Source organism: Pogoniulus pusillus, chromosome 8 (genome assembly GCF_015220805.1).
Source record: "Pogoniulus pusillus isolate bPogPus1 chromosome 8, bPogPus1.pri, whole genome shotgun sequence".
NCBI classification, from domain to species: Eukaryota; Metazoa; Chordata; class Aves; order Piciformes; family Lybiidae; genus Pogoniulus; species Pogoniulus pusillus.
The window spans coordinates 7,104,031-7,123,969 of NC_087271.1; the positions used below are offsets into that span (position 1 = coordinate 7,104,031).

Consider the following 19,939-nt stretch of genomic DNA (forward strand, 5'->3'; position numbering starts at 1 on the left):
CACACCGTTACGGCAAAGCATGCTGCTTGATGAGATGGAGACAAACAAGTCTTTCCCAACAATAAAAATACAATAAATAGGCCAAATTTTCTACTCTTCTCAGCCTCTAGATTTTATTCACTGATTAAGTCAATAAACATGTCACCAAACTAGCATGCAGCACTACTTTAAGCACTATCTACTGCACACTGAGACATAAAACTAACTAATCCAGGTTAAAATAAGTGAGGTATCAAGCTTCCCAAGTTCACCACAAAGTATTGTTTAGCTTTTAATATATATTTGATTTCAACTGCTCATGCAAATATAGCTAATGGCATTCTCTAAAAAGGCATATGAAATATGCAGAGGATTGCAGAAAAAATAAGGTTTCTGTAAATATATTAGCAGTCTACTCTGACATGCTTGCTCACAGCAGCAAGTATGAAAGTTAACTTTTGAGACAGAATACTGGACTTAAGTAAAAAAATTAACAAGAAAAACTAGCATTTAAAACTACAGGATGTTAGGAGGAAGTTCTTCACAGAGAAAGTGATTTGCCATTGGAATGGGCTGCCCAGGGAGGTGGTGGAGTTACCGTTCCTGGAGGTGTTCATGAAAAGCCTGGACGAGGCACTTAGTGCCATGGTCTAGTTGATTGGACAGGGCTGGGTGATAGGTTGGACTGGATGACCTTGGAGGTCTCTTCCAACCTGGTTGATTCTATGATTTCCAGTCCCAGTGCAGGTATCTTTAATGTTAGGTAACTTTCACTGTATAGGCAAAAAGTGATATTTTTAGCTGAGAGATAGGAGGAGAATAGTATAATTAGTGACATCAATTCCAGGTAAAGGTCTAAGTCACTTTTTCTCCTTTCCTCTCCACCACGTTAGGGAACTACAAAGCTGTTGTAAGACTAACCTTGTGAAAAAAAATCCAAGGGTAAGAGAAACCTACTGACAATATTTGGCAGATCCTTAACTCACATCTAGTAGTACCTATCAGATGCTCAGCACTATCATGACATTGAAAGGAAATCCATTCTGAGACTGAGACAAAAGCAGAAAAGTTGACAGGATAGCATTTTATTTTCATTCACTACAATTTGAATGGAGTTTAGATAAAGAAGTAACCTGAACTCACTTGCAAATGAACTTGTTCTTTCAGAAGACAACCATTACAAGTTTGTGATGATGAGAAAATGAGTGAAATCATGGCATAGATGCTATAAAGGAAGAATAGCTTCAACATCTAAGAAGTGTAGATGAAATTTCTTTCCCTAAAAATAATGTAGAAACCCAGTGATTAGCTGCAAGCACGTTTTAAATAAGAACTAAAACTTAACTGTCAAATTCAACTGAACTAAAACTGGACAAGATGGTAAAAGGGAATTACCTGGTATGTCGCAATACCAGCTACAGAAGAATATTAATCCCTTTCAATTTAAAAGTGAGTGGCAGTTCTCAAGTCTAGTTTTGCACATAGAAATGGTAGACAAGATACAATTCTAGTGTTCTTTTAATATAAGTTCTTCCAATAGTAAATCTGACTTGAGGTATATGGTAGTATTCACTTCAGGTCATTTCAGCAGCCATTTCAAATATAGATAAAATTAGAGGTGCATATTTGTTTACATTTTCCAGTAATACAAGTACCTTAATATAGATTCACAGAACAGAATTTTCTCTTAGGCAAAATGTACATCCTGAGATAGAATTTACTGAAGCTGCAGGCTTCAGCAAAAAAAATCCACCGTTCACTTCACTCTTATTTTTTCCCACTCATACTCAAGCAATACTTAAAGATCAAATTCTCTGAAAGCCTCTGATATTTCCACAAATACTCCCATTATTATCTAAACAGAGCCCCAGTGAATCTTGCCTGTATATGGATCTACTTTTTCCACGAAAAGGCTTTAGAGAAGAACAAATTATGACTCTTATCTGTTACTGTTTCACTTACAGTGCAGCTGGCCCTGCAACGACAGGACGTTCTGATGATACTTCACAGCTACATTTGCAAAGAAAAGCAATTTTCCTGTTCTGTAGGTCCTGTACTCAGCCGATTAAGAAGTCAGAATGAAGAAAAGGTTTTCTCCCCCTCACAAAACGCACAGCAACCCAAGACTTTACAAAGGAAGGCATTTTACCCCCGAGCCATGCACTGGAGAACTTCATTTTCACCTTGTTACTTCTCAAAGCTAACCTTCACTTAGATTGAATCACTCAATTCCATTTGAACTTAGTGTAATACTAGTAACTGGTATAAATCTTCAACTTAAATTATAACTAAACCAAGTAATATTTTAACTCCACTTATTACAATCCATAATTTTCTTTATTATTTTCCTGTTTTAATACAATCCATTCTTCTGCCCACAGAAACTAGGACAATAAGGTAGGAGATAATGGCATGTCTAGTTGCCAACAGATTAGCGGTGCACTACTTAAATCTAAAGTACCCTGTACACTGAGGCCACTGCAAGAAGCAGAGGAGGAGAGGTGGTGGGAGTTATGCTGGGGGAGAGAAAAATTATCATCCTTCTGGAAAAAGATATTCCTGGCAACAAGCTTTGTCACAGCATGCCTACACACAGATCTGGAGGTCTCTGCTTTATTGGGGTTGTCACAGATAGATGGTGCCCTTTGGATAATACAACTGAAACAGTTTCAGGAAGCATCTCCAAGCACTTGGTTCTGGTTATCTTTCAGTAACAAGGAGGAGGAATGCAGGAGGTTGTTTGATGACAAAGCAGCTTTGTGCATTGATGGACTGTGTGCTCCAGTCTCAGAGGTCCTAACTTGACTTCTCCCAATCAGCCATTTCTTTAAGTCTCCTAAAAGATCTGGTTCACAGCCTGAGTCCTCTAATCCTTTTTGTTTTTCCTCAGATCTACACGCCGAGGACCTTCTTGAACTGCTCTTGATAGGTGATGGCTCAGGAAGGAAATTCATCAGCGGCCACAGCTATTTGGTCTGTACTGCATCCTTCCCTTTACATATGACTGAACCTGGCTTACTGTCCTCTAGCCCAGCAGAACCTACAATGTTTTTAAGAACTTGTACAAGAAATCTAAAATAAAAATGAAAAAGCACAAACAACAACCCCAGGCCAGAACAAACAAACAAACAATTCCCACACATGCAAAAAACCTAAACAATAAAAAAAAAAAACTCCCAACCACACACAAAAAAAAGCCAGTAGAAGACATACACATAAAATGGAACACCACACCAAAACTGAATTATCATTTTCTGCCAAGTCAGATCATAATTAAATTCTTTTCAAGGAAAGGTTGGGAAACATACAGAATAAAAAGGAACAAGAACTCAGCAGTGTATGCCTTCAGGAAAACTTAAAGGAAAATTCAGTCAGTGGCTACACTCAAGAGTTGTATTTTTCTAGATAAAATAACTATCAGGAATAAGGCAAACAAATCTAGAAGCCTACTGTTTAGGTAAGAACAAAAGGAGCAACACAGTCAAACTAATGTATTCCAAATTAATATGAAAACAGTTTTGCATGATTTTAACTTTAACAGAGTCATCAGAATGGTTGCTATGATGAGTAATACTCCAAAAGAGCTAGGAACCAAGAGTTTCATGGAGCAAAATGGGGTGAAACCAGTAGGAGAGACATGCAGTTATGGCTCTCGTGAATGTAGTAGCCTTGAAACGACAGTAAGTACTGGCAGTATTTTGTGCTGCTGTTCCAAGTTTCAGCCCTGAAAAGAAGGCTAATAGCTCATTTCTTTGATGACTGAAGACACTCACTGTGTTTCAGAATAAGAAATAATGGCCTACAGAGAAATGTCTCAATTCTATTACAAGTAAATAGACTGACCTGCAAGCTGATACTAGTATCTTACACTTTTTTCAAGAGTTTTAATTCCATCTTCTATAAAGTCATAGAATCACAGCATCATAGCATCAACTAGGTTGGAGGAGACCTCCAAGATCATCCAAGTCCAACCTAGTTCCCAGCCTTGTCCAGTTATCTAGACCATGGCACTAAATGCCTCATCCAGTCTTTTCCTGAACACCTCCAGGGATGGTAACTCCACCACCCCCCTGGGCAGCCCATTCCAATGGCAAATCACTTTCTTTATGAAGAACTTCTTTCTAACATCCAGCCTATACTTCTCCCTGGCACAACTTGAGACTGTGTCTTTATACTAACTTGAGACTGTATTAATATACATTAATTCTTGGTAGCCTCTGGATTATCCACAAGTCACCAATTCCATGCATAACCTACATAATTGCTCTAGAAACTGAGGTGAAGAAGAAAATAAAATATTTTTAATATACAAAAATATTTAAAAGAGGAGCTCTCTGTACACATTGAGCTACTCTCTTTGTACATCTACAACCAATGGTGACATTCCAAAAGACAGGATGAAATTAAACAAGTGATTATGGAGGGGAGTGTTTTGAGAGTCAACAGAAAATACAAATTATTTTGAAGTCTCACACCCTCCTTTTCATCTCACGCTAAATAATGGAAGAGTCAACAAGCAGCTTCATTTATTAAAAAATTAAATTATAAACATTTAAATTATTATAGAAATGTAAAACAAAAAGATACATTATAATGAAAAATAAATTCTAATATGAAATAATAAAAAACTTATTAAAATCATAGAAAACTATCAAAATAAAATATAATGCTAATTAATGCTGATAAACACTAATTAAAAGATAATGCTAATTAAAATATGAACATACAGAACATAAACCACTTTTAAAACTTGCATCTGTGTAACTGAAAAGTGCAAAGTCATTATTACTAGTGCAAGGTATCTAACTGGATACTAATACACTCTGACTAAGCAACTAATTTATCATCTGGTCAACTAAGCTGAAAATGCAACTCTTAACACAAAATGGGCAATGAAGAGGTGCATTTTCCACAGAACACTACAGAAAGGAGTTCACCATCAGTTCACCGTCTCCATTTTCACCAGCCTGGAAGAAAAACCCTTCTGAAGAGAACACAGCAAAGGTATCTAAACAAAAACATGTGTCAGGAATAGAGCAAGCTCTTCTTCCTTTGAATTTGGAAAGTAATAAAAGAGCACACTGAAATGGAAGGTCCCACCTTAGGGTTAAAAGAAAAGCAAGCTATAGTAGTCAGAAAAGTATTATCCTCTCTATTGAATGAAAGGTTTAAAGCTGCTTAAGAAAAGGAACCTGAAAAATTTGACACTACAGCCATATGTACGATAAGAGCATAATTGTGTTTAAGTCATTAAGACATCAGATCTTGTTAGAACAAGCAAGGCTGTATTATCCTTCTCCCTCCCCTTAATTAGTACAAGCCAGTAATACCAAGCCACATGTAGCCTGTTACATAAGTTCTCCGTTTCCCTCTGTTCTGGGAAAATCAGACAAATTATCCCCCAACGCCTAGAGGCATATGGGTATTATTTCATTTTAATTTCTCTTCTAAGTACCAAGTACTTTAGCAGGATTGGGTTTTCCCCAAAGCTCTGATCTGGAAAAATCAAGTATATGTGTGTGTTGACTTGGAGAAAAGACAATTTGTGAAGCCAATTAATGAAGGGGAGGGGAAAAAAGTAGGACTGGAGAGTACCTGGGAATACTGAAACACCTTAGAAGACACATGAGTAATTTGACCATTACCATTATTGTCTAATTGCTATATTAAAACTGATAAAATGTTCAGTAGGTAAATTACTTAAATAGGACTTTTAGCACCAGGATTTTCTTCTCTAGCAGTTCTTTGATAGTGTCTAAAAATATTTCTTAATCAACTCCACCATTACCAGAGTATTTTTACTTCCCAACCACATAGTTAAGTTTTCTCTGCAGTTCTTCCTGTCACAAAAGAAAAACTAAAAGCCAGAGTGTGAATATTCCCATTCTTTGTAGGTACCAATCTATTAAACACATTTTATTACAAGGAACTCAAACACAGAAGCTATGAGTTCTCCCTGACAAAAGGCTACACTGAAATTCATGACCTTACAGTCTTCCTATGGGTAGTCACACCTATTTTTTTTACCCTCACGTACAAAAACATGTCCTTACAGGAAACTTCTAAGCATCATCAGACAGGTTTGGTTTTGCTTTTGGGAGTGGAGGAGTTAAGAAAACGGGTAAGAGAAAGAACAACTTTAAAAAAACCCAGAACCTGTTCAAAATCGTGAACTGAATTTTCTTTCCCCCAACATTTTGTCTATTTCATTGTTTTGTGTAATAAGATGTAACCCCACATAATCCTGTATTTCACTTGAACCATTTCTTTTGTTTTCTGGCACAGAGCATCATAGGTGTTAATGTAATACGAAGCTTCAAGGTGAATTGATCACCTTAGGAGAGACAGCTGCCTTCACAAAACAGTACTACAGAAACACATCACCCAGATTTACAGCATTCTATGTACTAAACCTGGTAGCTTTTACTAATATTTATTCTATGACAGCACTCCCTGATGAGCAAAAATCAAATGCAAGGCATTTTCCACATAGCACATGTCACTAACATATGATACATTCAATTTCAAAATCTAGTATGGTGGAGAAAAGAGTCAAAAGAAAGTCTCTATAAAACTCTTCCATCAGAGTGGGGGACACCAAGGTAAACTGCCCATCAGCCAACACAGTCTGCAGTTAGGGAGTCTATCAGCACCTGAAGGTGAGCATACGAGGGCCTGCTGCCCCACTCAAGGCAGCTGACACACAGGTGTGTTAACTGCAGACTCTACATTACAAAATAACTCACCAGTACTCATTGTGCCCTACAAGCCTAGACAAGGTCCCAGTTAGAATTCTGGGTCCAGTTTTCAGCACAGCCTGTCAAGAGAAAATGGCACTAATTGGCAAACATTTAGAGTGACGATATGGTTTGGGAAACAAAGTGTGCCAAAGAGAGAGATAGTACCTGTCCACACACAAAACTGCTCAAAAAACCCCAAACCTTTCTTCATATTCATAGTACACACAGCACAGAATAAGGGACTGATACTGCAGAAGAGATTTAAGGAAGTGTATTAATGAGAAAGATTTTCTAATGGTGGGGCTCTTTTGACTGCTGACATGCCCTTAAACCCCTGAGATGAATTTATCAATTGTAGGTCAGCAAGCCAGTGTCAATAAGAAGGCAAGGTGATATAACCTCTGTAACTAAACCTCTCAACAAATGCTGTTGATAAACAACTAGAAGATGCAATCTATGCTGTTTCAACAGCACGTAATTGGTGCCTATGTTTGTTCCTTAAATGCCACTGTGCAATTCACTTGACAATATATGTTTTTAATAATACAACAGATACCTCCATATGACATTTAAGAAGCATAAGTGTCCCTATATAATGAAATTTCATATTCCCTACTACATACATGTAAAATTATTGTATGATCCACCACCACACATTTACCCAATATCTACATATTCACTTTCTGGTATTTTTTTTTCTTTTAAACTCTTAACTACTAACCTGCCACTTCTTTATCAAAGCACACAGTTAATTTTTTTTCAATACACACTTCATATTGTATATACTCAGTTCATAACTATTGCCTGCTAGATGTTCTAAACTGTGTTCCAAATATCCAGCAGCAAGCTTATATAAAGCTCTTGCCATTTTGGTTTCTAAGAGACACCATCATTCTTGACAACTGACCAGTGTGAATGTACAGCTACTGCTAGATCACAGAATCACAGAATCATAGAATCAACCAGGCTGGAAGAGACCTCCAAGATAATCCAGTCCAACCTAGCACCCAGTCCTAGCCAGTCAACTAGACCATGGCACTAAGTGCCTCATCCAGGCTTTTCTTCAATACCTCTAGGGACAGCGACTCCACCACCTCCCTGGGCAGCCCATTCCAATGCCAGTCACTCTCTCTGTGAAGAACTTCCTCCTAACATCCAGCCTATACTTTCCCCGGCACAACTTGAGACTGTGTCCCCTTGTTCTACTGCTGGTTGCCTGGGAGAAGAGGCCAACCCCCACCTGGCTACAATGTCCCTTCAGGTAGTTGTAGACAGCAATGAGGTCACCCTTGAGCCTCCTCTTCTCATTCTTATAGATGACTATATAAACTGTGATAAATATAGCTTTTCGCCATTATTATGTTGTAGGACCTCTTTCTTTGCTACTTATCCACTGATTCATGGCTTGGGAAGGCAAAGAAACACATTATACTGGGAGATGCCCTTCCTAATAGCCTTATGATGCATTGAGAAAAACTGAAAATCTTCCACATTTATAGCAGACAACCAATTTGTTCAAGAGCACTATTACAGGCAATTTTAAGCTTACACAGTTCAACAAGACATCAGATGTAATGCTTTAACACAAGTCTTAAATTGTTTTATTTACATAGGACTAACTCTGTTGGATTTTCCTTTCAGTAATTTGGAGGTGTAATTCTGAAAGGCAGCAAAAATTCCTGCTAGTTCATATAAACTTAACAGTTCATAGAAAACCTACCAGTTTGTATAGATGGCTGAGGTGCACTGCTATTTCCTGCACTTACCTAAGCATATAATACAAAATAAAGAGATACTAAGAGATCTTACAACATTTCGTTAATTTGACTTCAAGGGGAAAAACTAAATCCCCATAATGCTGTTAAATTCCACAGAGTTCTAAGAACAAAGATTTTAGTGTTATGATACATCCAGTGTGATGACAGAGCATGCTCTTTGCAGATAAATGCAGGCAGATTGCCAGGTTTATGAGTGCAGATTAGCAGTGTTCTTTTGCACTGTATTGGAGCAGCTGCTGCATTATGGGGAGTATAAACTGTATTCTTTCTGCAGTCAGAGTGGTTTCATCCCCTTGTTGCTGTATGTACTACACAGAGCTGGTAGTGAAGCTCTCCTTATGTTTACATGACAGACCCACACCTCCTGCTAAAAGTAGCTCACTATTTCCCATAATAGGAAGAAAGCACTGCTCTTAACCAAGTAACTGCCTGCTACAACCATCCAAGACTTTGAGCCTTCCCCTATCCAGCAGAAGAGTATTAAAGAAAGATTTTTCTTAGTGTGATTTCAGTAAGCTAAATAACAAAGAAATAACTTCTAGGTAGTCTGGAAAATAATTCATAGATTCTTCTTTTTCCTAAACAGCATAGTTGTTACCCTACTCCAAAATACACTTGACTTAATAGAAGATCATTTCTAAACACTTACTTAAATAACCTTTCCACATATTTAAAGAGACACAAAGAAAGTACACAGCAGCAAACCAACAGCCAAAACCTGAACCACACTACTTAACAGTGCTGCTGAAACAGGAAAAAAAGTGTTCTTTAAACTCTGTTTAACAAAGTCTTTCTTTGAAGCTTAATGAAAATACTTCCTGACCTTGTTCAGAAACCACTTTCTGCATGGTACCTGGCATTCCTCACAGATCTTAATTTATACCATATTTCTTTCATCATTTATGCCTCCTTTAACTGGTTTTCCTTGTTGGACCTTAGGAGTGGGGGTTTTTAGGTCTGTTTTTCAGTTGGGTTTTTGCTGTTACTGCTTTGGGTTTTTTGTTAGTTTTATTCAATTATTTCCCCTTCTCTCCTTCCCAGGATAACAGCAGCATAAGGAACACTGAGTATGGATGCTGTCAGATGCACTCTGGTTCAAAACTTTAGTTTGCTCAAGGCAGACGAATATCAATTAATTAGCAAGGAAATGAATTAGACAGACGTCAGTACTGATGCACTGCTTTATTTTCTCATGAAAGGCTTCAGACTTGACTCTGGGAAGTAGTACCTTCTCTCTTGAATCTCACATTCACTTCATTTCCTGTCATGACTCCAGTAGAAGCAGTTTGGTATTTTTATTGTGCCAAGTACCTTGATTAGATGTATTGCAATATCCACACCTCATTTTAGTAAACTATTGCATGTAGCTGACTATTCTACATTAAAGCAAACATGAGATAATGTGGTGCTGTATTTGAACACTGCATACTACGTTCATCGTGCAAAGGCAAATGTAAAGTCAGCTCTCTATAGATGAGGGACTTCATGACAGTTCTGAAGACCTGCTTTCAATGCAACACAAGCAACAGAGTCTGTTCAACATCTCTGTACTACTGGAATGAGTTCTGCAGGAGCTGTTAAGAAGAACCACCAGCTTTTGTTATATTCCATGGGAAGACTCTTAGTAATGGAAGTTCAAAAAGTCAACTACAATGCTGGCACCCTGAAAAAGATCAAAACCCTGCACAGGTTTTTGTAGTGTAAGAATGCAGGAAGAAAAGATTTTTTTAAAAGACATTACAAGAATGAAAATCAAAACTAAAGCATAAATCTGCAAACATAAAAGGACTTGGGTGGGATCAGTACTTTTAGCACAAGGGTTTCTGGGAAAGACCAGCAAGGAATTCCTACTTTGTATTCTTTCCAGACGTAACTTTGTTGTCAGCAGCTCTGCTACCCTCCACGTTAGATGCTGCACTTGATGCACAAGTTGAGCAGAAGGCATTCCATGAAAACTCAGAGTATGTTGTAGAGGACCTTGTGCTTATCTGTGCCTTCATGAAAATTCTGATACAGATATCTACATTCTCTTAGGGAAGGTCATTCTTACCTTTATTTGCAGTCATTGATAAACATATTTCAAAATTGAGCCTCTTAAAATAAATGTCTGTTTTTTTCTCATCAGATCTTTCAAATAAATAATGGTCCCTTACTACAATTTTTCATTTCAGCTGTTCAAAGGCTAAGATACTCATCAGTAAGTCTGAGCATAGAACAGATTCATCGTGCAGTTTTGTCTGATCCACAGCTTCTCTCAGCTGGCTCAGAGAAAGACAGAAGTGGCACAGTTTGACTGCAGCCAAGCTTATCATTTACAGTGCAAAAGAATGGCATTAGTAGCAGATAATCAGTCATGGAGTTCAATTTCAGACAGGAGCTGGTCTAGATAACACACTCCAGTCCCAGGAAACTACAGAAATAATACAAACCCTATTATGACTCACACACAACCTGTATTTGTTTAGCACCTGCTAAATTCTAGACAAACATACTGTAAACACATCCCCAATCACTGCTCCTGTTTATATGACACAGGGGGGAAAAAAAAAATCTACACACAAGACAAACACATTTAAAACCAAACAGCAGGTAAACCAAATTTCCCAGACTGAGAGTTAACACAATCTGCATGCAAAGCCAATAGGACACTAAATGCCAAATTAAATGGTAAGAGAGATGTTACCATGACCAAGCACAAAGTGGCAGATTGTGCTTGAAGGTGCTCACTGTGTCAAACATCTCTGCACAACACTAACTTAAGTGTGATATTATATCCAACACAAGAGCTGCAAAAACACTGGATCACTGTTTTCAAGCAAGTGAGAACCTTAGAAGGAATGGCTTTGAAGAGATGAATCTAGAAATTGAGCAAACTATGGAATACCTAAAGGATAATGTTATCCTAGCCCAAAACCACGGCTGATTGGTTCTGTGTGTCACATTAGATGTAACAGACTAAACTCAGGGTCCATTTCAGCACTAAATTTGCTTACTATTTTGATCTCCTGTGAAACACACTACTATGCAGGACATTTAAATATCCTAAGTCAGTTAATACTATAGTCTGGTGGTTTAGCTATCGGATTATGGTACCCATAGGCTCAAATCCAGTAACTGCAAATTCTTTTAAGGTGTCCTCATCTAACAAGTAATTCACAGTAGCACAGTTGTGCAAACTTCTTACATCATGCCTAAAACCAGAAAAAAAAATTCTTTAGGGCAGAAGTCACATCTTATTTCTTTGTTCTATGAAGTGTTTTTTTGCTTTACAGAGTTAAAGGAATCCTACAGCATGACAATGCAGTGGCTGCAGCATGTAGCTGCAAGCTTACTGAGTGGGATACTGGAGTCCTTCATCAAGGAGAAACACTCTGTTGATGAGAGACTGTCATTTCACATGAATGCAGTCAAAGATACCAAAAATCTGGACTGTGGGATGAGTTAACCACTTCTTGTCTGCTGTATTACGCAGAAAGAGATCCAGGTTCTGGCTGTGGGCACAAAACCAGCACCGTTAATTCCTGTTCTAATCACATTCATTGCATGGAAAATGACTAGTTGAACAGTTAGTACCACACAACAGAACAGCAAAACTGGTGCAAAGCTCCCAGGAATCACCTCTGCTCTCTCCTCATGGGATTCACTTCAGCCAGCTCTACTCTACTCCTGCAAAATGAGCATCCCAAAGCGAGTGAGGTACTGCAGCTGTGATCTTAGAGCCCATCTTTCAGTGCAGCTGCTACAAGAAACATGAGTTTGTGCTCCCTCAGCCAACTCCACAACACAAACCAAAATGCAGTATCTGGGAGAAATAGAGAGATTGGCCTTGAATGTGCAGTCCTGACAACTACTGAAAAGCTAGTATGGGCACACTAAATTATGCCTCAGTTATAGCCCAGATTCACAAACCCTTGCAGAGAGAATTACTGCCAGACTTCCTCCAAGAAAACACCAAGGAAAAAGGTAATTTGTAACTAAGTACATAAATAATTTGTATGACAGCACACTACTTTTCATATTAAAAACATACACACACACAAACAAGAATTTGCAGATTGTCACATTAGATGCTAATGCAGCCAAGTCAGTCATGACCAACAAGGAAACCACCACCTATCCTGATCACAGTGCATAATCACATCCATTTTGCCAGCCTTTTCAAAGACTGCTGCTTCCTAGAAAAACATCCAGTTATAGCTAAGAAATGGACAAGACCAATACTTGACAATTCTGGTATACAAAACACTCTCCCAGGAAGCAAATCAACAATTTATCACCAAGGCATCACCACTACAAACACAGGACACAACGATTTCCAAGTGTGTTGACTGCACCTGCATGCACTATAAAGCACAAGTGAAACAACAGTCCATAGTCAAATCTCTGTCCATAATTTCCTATTTCACCCCTTTTCAGCTAAAGCTGAGCAGATAACAGTAAATGTCCTTTAACAAACACTAACATCTTTCTCACAGGAAAGACAGACTAGCAAAGAGAAAAGCTGCCATTCTGTTTTCTATTCACTTCCTCAAAATTACATTGAACATAAGCTTAACACAGTCTGTTCTGATGGAGGAATGGATGAGTTAATTGCATATGCAAACTTTTTTTTCCCCATGTAATTAAAAAAGAAAAATCATTCCATGAGCTAAAACAGGACACATCTTACTTTGAAAGGCTTGTAGAAACTGCGACATATGGAACACTAGGGAAGGGTTCTGGAAGACATCCAGGGGGTAGTTTTAAGAGTCTGTCAATACTGCCACAGACAGATTTGTAGCTCTCTGCCAACTTTATTAATTGTCTAAGAAGGGAAAAGATTTCCCAATTAAAATGTAGCATTGCTGCTAGGATCTCAGAGAGACACAAGCATGGCACAACAAATTAAAATTATTGGTTTCCAAGTGAGACTACTGTTTCAGAGGCATTTCTTTGGCTACAATGCTTTTAGACAAGGCTGCCTTTCTGCCTAAGCCAGTTGTGTTCCCACTCTAGTATTCCCTCTGCATTGTCACAGCCCAGCCACTTCTGAACTAGCGCAGCAGCATCAGTACATTTATCTGATATTGGAGTGCAGACAACCAACCTGGACAGAGAAACTATCCGAGGATGTCACTGTTATGACACTGATGCTTGAGTAATTATCTGCTGGACTATACCCAAGCAACACAGGAAAGACAGACATCCATTCAAGCACAGGGGAAATATCAAGTTGTTACTGAAATGCATTTTAAGCAACATTAATAACCAAGTCAGAGATCAGTAAACCAATCTAAAAATACTGACATTTTCTCAACTTACAACTCTAGAAAGGGATCAAAAAAAATAGTAAATGGGAAAATCACTGACTGGCTCATATATGCCAGTCAGTAACCTCATCTTCCTTCAGAGACAAGAATGGGCTTAAATTCTGTAAGAATATGAACAGCCAGGAGCTCTTTTTCCCTAATCTCTTAAATGTTTTGTCTTCTATGAATATCATCAACACTTACTCCTAAAATCACCTGTGACTGTTGAGAGTGTCCTGCAAATTTTGTTATCAATTCTGTACATCTTATTTGCCATCTATAGCATCTTTTACTAAAATGCTACTAATTCTCTGAGGTGGTCTTTTTGAAAAGGATATTAAGATCAAAAGAAGAGATGAGCAAAGTTTCAGTTATCACAACTTAATCGTGAGGAAAACACTTCTTGCTTAGTTGTGTTACTAATGTTGAAAAACCTGTATCTTCAGATACTAAGCATTGTACAAGCTAGAGAGGATTTTCACATTAAAAAAACACCAAAAGTCTTTATACAACAGTAACTGGCTGTGGCCACTCCTAAAAATCATTTGTGCAAACCAAGATGTTTAATTGTTCTTGGCAATGCTGTATGGAGTAAATCGATAGCTTTGATGCTGTACCTGCTGTAAAGCCTCTGCAGAGGCTGTAAAGCCTCTGGAACTTATCACTCAATGCCAAGGGACCAAATAAGAGAAACTCTCTAGCCATATTCTGCCAAATACTCATTAGTCTTCTCACATGTTAGTAAACACAAGTTGCAATAAGCTGATGATAAAAATACAGCTGTATTAATTTTCACACACCTCTGCTGTAGTTGCACTACAGGTCACTCTGATCACAGAAGCATCAAAAGGACTTAGAGCAGTCAGTCAGCTACGGAGGGCAGATGCAAACCAAAAAATACCCTGGGAAAACTAGACTACAAGTCTAGCTATTCTGCTGTTGTATGACAGAAACTTCAGAGAAGCATTTTCTCAGACATTTTTATTCACTGCATCTGATGTAGCCTAATGTGAAAAGACCAGATTGTCACAAACACTCATAGTAGCAACAGCAGTTCCACCAATGGCACTATAAAATTTGCTCACCGTTTCAAATGAGCAAGCCCAAATTCTGTATTAGAAAAGAAGCTGTCAGTTCAACCTTGACAGTCTCATACTTACTGTCTATATCATATGTTAAACAGTAAAAAGGTGAAAATAATTTTCAATGCTTCAGTTTAAATATAGTTGAATCTTACTACCACTACTGTCATTTTACAAAACAACCATACATAGCTATTCTTTTTACAGATAATTTTCATAACCCAGCTCCAAACAAGGAATAATTTTCATTACTTAGGAGCTTAGTAATAGAATCATTCATCTGTTGAACTGATGTTTTAATTGGCAGTTGTACAAAGCAAAGACATGTTATTAAGTCTCCATGAAAGAATATAGCGTTGTTGTCTGGTTTAGATTGACTTCATATATAACTGGTGACTGTAGAATGCTATTAGGTTGAATTCCAACAGAGACAGTCAGTACTGTAAAACTGAAATCCAAGTGATGGTATTGTCACTGCTGGATTTAAAGACATAACATCTGAAGTAAGTGTTTCAAGCATTAGTACAGAGGAAATACACCTGACGGCTATGAGGAGACGGAAAAAACAACCCAAAATAATCATAAGCCTCACAGCAGTGAATCACATTTAACTCTTGAGAAAAATGCTTCAACATAATGATGCATATTTACAAGACAGACAGGTAGTTATTGGGAGTACACACAAACCGAGGAGAAACATGATGTACAAGCTGTAAACACTCACCATCTGAATCGGTTTTTTGTGAAGATCTCGTTCAGTCACCAACTTTTCTTGGTCAGTGACATAAAGGCCTTTTTGTGCCAGAGCTTGTATAACAGCATCATGACCTAGAAGTGGTTTTGCAGCATCACTCTTGAGAATAAGGCTCCCAGCACGACAGTAGAGTTCTGCAGACAGCAGCAAGTTAACAACAGGTGGTTTAATATGCTCCTGGTCATACTGGTCTGTGTAAAATGGTTCTCTTAGTTCTTCTGGAACATTTTCTACAAAAGACAAGAGAAATAAAAATATTAATCAATAAGAAAAAAATAGGTAGCATTAGTTGGACTTTTAATATGCACAATTATGTAGAAGAAAGCATATTCAAGGCCAGATTCTTTACCAGTTATTATGATATGAAACACTGGGGAAAACTCATATGAAAGGTAATGCTGGAACTATAAATAGAAACTTAAGGACAATTCAGAAAGAACTTCACAGTTATCAAGGCCACAACAGAAAGCCAAGCTGCAGTTTAAAGTGTTATTACTTCAAAAATTCCTTGGTTTCTCCAAATACACACCCCAAGCATTCTCATTTCCTTTGGTGTAACATCATACAGGTCAGACATATAAAGGCAGAACAACACCTCCTTCAACAAAACCCTGTCTCTATCACAACAACAAAATAGAAATGGAACATCTTATTTTAGCACAACATCATCTAGGATGAGAAAAAAAATTTCTGCTCAATAGCCTCCAAGGTTTTATACATGCAAGAGAAATCTAATTACTGTACCATCTCTTTGAAAGGTCATGCATCACAGATTGATCAGAGGCCAGCAGTTAAGCACAAATGCATGGATGTTTCACCAAATTAAGACAATGGAAAACAAGCAGAAGGAAATGCATGAATATTACATTCTCATTTGCTTATTTGTATTAAGGAATTCCCTTAAAACTGCAACTTTTTTTTCCAGTGAGCTGGCTTAGCACCCACACAAATCGACACAAGCTTTTGTCAAGTTCATCCTGATCACAGGATATTAAGGGTTGGAAGGGACTCAAGGAGATCGAGTCCAACCCCCCTGCCAAAGCAGGGCCGCACAATCTAGCACAGATCACAGAGGAACACAACCACACAGGCCTTGAAAGTCTCCAGAAAATGAGACTCCACAACCTCTCTGGGGAGCCTCTTCCAGTGCTCTGTGATCCTTACAGTAAAGAAGTTTCCTCTTGGGTTGAGGTGGAACCTCTTGTGCTGCAACTTATACCCATATTTTAACCCCCCAAATTAGTGTTCCAAGACAAGGTATCCTTTATTCCAAATACTTTACACAACATAAATATAAGCAGACTATATTTGTAATTGTTTACCACAAAAGTAATAGTTATAAATTAATTAAATATGGTACTAGAGTGAATGAAACCACCAGTGAACTAGAAAATAATTTGACATAGTTTCACACTTCTAGACATAAGCACTGCAATATGCTTCATTTTCCCTGTGTAAGGATTTCACTCTGAAGAGCTGAAAAATCAGCTAAGACAACAGCTTTTATGGGATAAAGAACATGTGATTCTTTTCCTGAGCCCAGATGGAAAAGCTTTTTAATTACTACAAGAAAAAAAAAAAGTGCATCAAAAGAATGAATGCAACTCCAGGTTCCTATTGCCTTTGCCTTCAGATAAATAAATGCTTAAGGAAAGGTTGAAGCAGAGGGTGGAGTAAACAGCCCAGTAAGGGTGGAGCTGCAGAGAGAAAAACCAGAACATGCCATCACAGGATAATGACAGATTATCTTCTTCCTCATACATATTCTCTAGTAGTTTACCTACTTCCATTATGGGCTTTGCAGAAAGGGCTACCAGCCTTCTAGCTGGGGAAGGAGAAAATATGCATTACAGAGTGAAAAAAGGGAAAGAAATATTACCATATACTTTCTTAAATATCATAAGGATGGTAAAGAATGGTAAGATGTAACTTCTTACTTGCCATTGAAAATACCAAGAATGGAGGTATAGTTTATTATATGCTTAAACCAGGAGCCTAAATATGGCTAGAATCTTGACTGCTCTGCAGATCAAAATACACTGTCAGTAAAAACTGCCTTTAAAATACAAGTCTAACACCCAACATCCCTGTTTCACAAGAAAACAATAAAACTACCAACAAAAAAAATCTACAATGTCAGGCAGGGATATTGTAGTCTTCTCTTGCCACCTCCCAGTCTCACTTACTAATTCTCCAGTAGTATTAAAAAAAACCCAAAACACTAACTAAGGAACTCTGTAAGCTGGAAGGTACCTGCTTCCTTAGGCACTAGTTCCATGTATTTCAATTCTACCTGTCCTTCTTTCTTCTCACTGTTGTCTATTTAAGTATTACACACATTATTATTTCTGAAGTCCCCCACGATCTGTCTCCACTTTCGTACCAGGAGCTCATCATGACTTTATAATTCCAAACTTTTAACCATCTTCATACTACTTCTTCAAGCTATGAAGAATTAGGGAAAAGAAGTTAGTAAATGCCTCACAAGTCGCCAGCAGCAGATTCTGCCTTTTCTGAAGCAAACACACACTTTTTTGGAAATGCACAGGCAGTTGGATGGGGCAAGGAGCAACAAGGAGCAAGAGCTAAAGCAATTTGTAATTTCTTAACTGCCCTAAAAAAAGCCTCATTCCCAGGTGAAAAAAATACCTCGAAGAAGGATCTAGAAGTGACAGTCTCTGGTTTAGATTCACTGAAGGTAATGAAAGATCTCAAAATCTGAATGTTTGATGCTAAAAGAGAAATAGAATCATAGAATCAAATCCAAACAGGGGAAATAACAAACCAATCAACTAGTTGACTGGATAGGGCTGGGTGATAGGTTGGACTGGATGATCCTGGAGGTCTCTTCCAACCTGGTTGATTCTATACTAATGAATAATTTCTGATCTTCTACATCACCAAAACAAACCCTTAAGTGACATGATGCAATAAATGCACTTACTCTGAGAGAATGTTATCCACTACTGAGGTTTAGTAAAGAAAAAAAAACAAGCAAGCAAACAAAACCAACCAAACAAGATGGTAACTAACAAAGGCAAACAGAATTATTTAGAATGGCTATTTTTGCTTCTGAAAAACACAGCAGAAGACAAAAATGAGATGCAAGCCATTTATCCTATTTCATGGGTTTTCACAGAAATAAATCTGGAATAAAAACTCATTGGTGTTCATAAAAAATTCAACCAGAAAGTTAATGAAGAAAAACTGCAACTACAGACCTTCTGAATTTATACAAACAAAGCATGTGAAAGCATACAAATATGCAACCCCTGCTGCAACAAGATCAGAGGCTTCACAAAATGCTATCAATTCCCTTTGTGTGGACAAACACATGCATTTTTTCCCCTGTTTATAACATTTATCCAACTGTTTGCTATCAGAATAAATAGATCTTGACAAAAAAAAAGGAAACTGTGTTCTTGTTATAAATAAAATTCAGAACAAAACAAAACCCAAATAAAACCAATCAAAAACCACAGAAAAGCACAGCAGCTAGATAGAGGGAACTCTTCTTGTTACTGATCTCAAAAGAACAGCCATTCCAGGATCAGCATACTTTGCCTCTGTAGAAGGGCATTTCAAGGCTACATCCAGTTCTCAGCGGATTACTAGAACTACTAACAGGGTTAAAAGCCTTTCATAACAATTCTGGCAGGATTGGAGACTGCTGAATGGCTCTGGTAGGCATAGAAGGATCTCAACACTAATCCCCAGTATGTGCATGTTAACATTTTTTTTTCCCCAGTTGACAAGAGTCTTTCATGACTGAATTCTGAAGTAAATGAGCAGATTTATAATAAACACTTTGTCACACATACTGCCATAAAGGTCCATTTCACCTTGAAATTTGTGGCAAAATACAGCAGTTATGTTAGAGAGATACATATTGAGGACACTGAGTTCAGGGAGTTAAGCACATGAAATATGGGTGAGATCAAAGAAAAGAGGGGACAGGAGAATCTAAAGGCATTCTTCCACCAGCCAATGGGCTGGTTTCAGAAACACTGACCTTGACTGACAAAAGGCAGTGGCCACTAGCTGCCACAGGGGAAATTTCAGCGGGAAGCAAGTAAAAACAAAAACTCTCGACAGCAGGAGCAGCAGAGCACATGCACAGCGTGCCTGGGGAGCCAGCTGTGAAATGACCATCTACAGGGGCTTCCAGAACCGCAATGGACAAGGCCCCAAGAAGCTCTTCCAATTTGAAGTCAGTGGTTTAACTACTTGTATTTAGAGACAGCTTTCATCCCCTTTTTTTGCCTATAATTGTCAACAGGACCACAGGTTTCAATTTTGGAAATCTTATCTTGAATTT

The 19,939-nt window shown here is 38.0% G+C and overlaps 1 protein-coding gene across 4 annotated transcripts in view; it reads right to left on the minus strand.

The window, feature by feature from the left end:
• Positions 1-19,939, minus strand: part of CAMSAP2 (calmodulin regulated spectrin associated protein family member 2) — a 93,610-nt gene that overhangs the window by 64,435 nt on the left and 9,236 nt on the right. For all 4 annotated transcript variants that reach the window (XM_064147122.1, XM_064147120.1, XM_064147119.1 and 1 more), the window contains exon 2: positions 15,592-15,851. In XM_064147122.1, the coding sequence (XP_064003192.1) occupies positions 15,592-15,851 (260 nt within the window). The remainder of the gene's footprint in view (positions 1-15,591; positions 15,852-19,939) is intronic.